General features: G+C 69.7%; 1 protein-coding gene across 1 annotated transcript in view; it reads left to right on the top strand.

Moving 5' to 3' along the window:
* Nucleotides 1-39: 39 nt before the first annotated feature.
* Nucleotides 40-913, top strand: part of LOC122543995 — a 9,720-nt gene continuing 8,846 nt past the window's right edge. The window contains exon 1 of the mRNA XM_043683004.1: nucleotides 40-788. Coding sequence (XP_043538939.1) covers nucleotides 57-788 — 732 coding nt within the window. The 5' untranslated portion in view covers nucleotides 40-56. The remainder of the gene's footprint in view (nucleotides 789-913) is intronic.

Raw genomic sequence — 913 nt, 5'->3', positions numbered from 1 at the left:
AGGAGGGTGTGAGAGGGGGAGTGGGAGAGGAGGGTAAGGGTCAGTAACCCTTGGGGATGGAGGTGCCAGCCGGGAAGCTGAAGGTGATGGAGAAGTTCTTCAGCCCCCGGAGACTGGGGAGAGAAAGGGAGGAGGTGGCCCAGGGGAGAAGCCGCAGGCCCCTCTCCTCCTCCAGCTCCTGGTCCTCGGGGGACGAGGGGGCAGGCTCTGGGGTCAATGGGAGCCCATTCTCGAGGTCTTGCGGGGATGTGAGGGCCTGTTCCTCCTCCCCGCCTGGGGGCAGACGGGTCCCCTCCCGGGGGGAGGGACAGCGAGCCCAGGGCCCCTCCTCCCTGAGGAGGGCCAGGTCCGTGGAGGGCCCTGCTCTAGGGCTCAAAGCCTGGGGAAGGGAGCCAGGAGCCTGCAGCTCAGGGGCAGCCCAGTCCCAGGCCCAGGCCCAGGCCCAGGCCCAGGCCCAGGGGAGCCTGAGAGGGGGCCGGCAGCAGCGGAGAGCCGACTTCTCCCGGTTCCTGGATGAAATCACCGTTCAGTTGCTCAGCCCGGCGAGGCTCGATTTCTTCAATGCCCGGCCGCGGGGGCCGCCGGGGAACGGAGACACCGAGGACGCTCGGCCCCTCGCCGCAGGCCCGGCCTCTAGCCTGGAGACCAGCACCGGGCCCGGAGCCTACACACACTGCACCGAGTCTGGGCGCAGCCCCCAGCACGGGGACGGGGATGAGGAGGAGGAAGAGGCGGAGGCATCACCCTGGGCTGTCGAGGGGAAGGCCCGCGGAGGAGGGGTCCACAAGGTGAATGGACACTGGGCTTGCTGAGACCGCGGAGCAAGTGCCATTCTGACCACCGCCCGCTACCCCTCCCCCCGATCCTCCCCTCCCCGATCCTCCCCTCCCCCGATACCCCCCTGATCTCCCCC

The sequence above is a fragment of the Chiloscyllium plagiosum genome, chromosome 45 (assembly GCF_004010195.1).
Source record: "Chiloscyllium plagiosum isolate BGI_BamShark_2017 chromosome 45, ASM401019v2, whole genome shotgun sequence".
Lineage (NCBI taxonomy): Eukaryota > Metazoa > Chordata > Chondrichthyes > Orectolobiformes > Hemiscylliidae > Chiloscyllium > Chiloscyllium plagiosum.
This window is presented reverse-complemented; position numbering and strand designations above follow the sequence as displayed.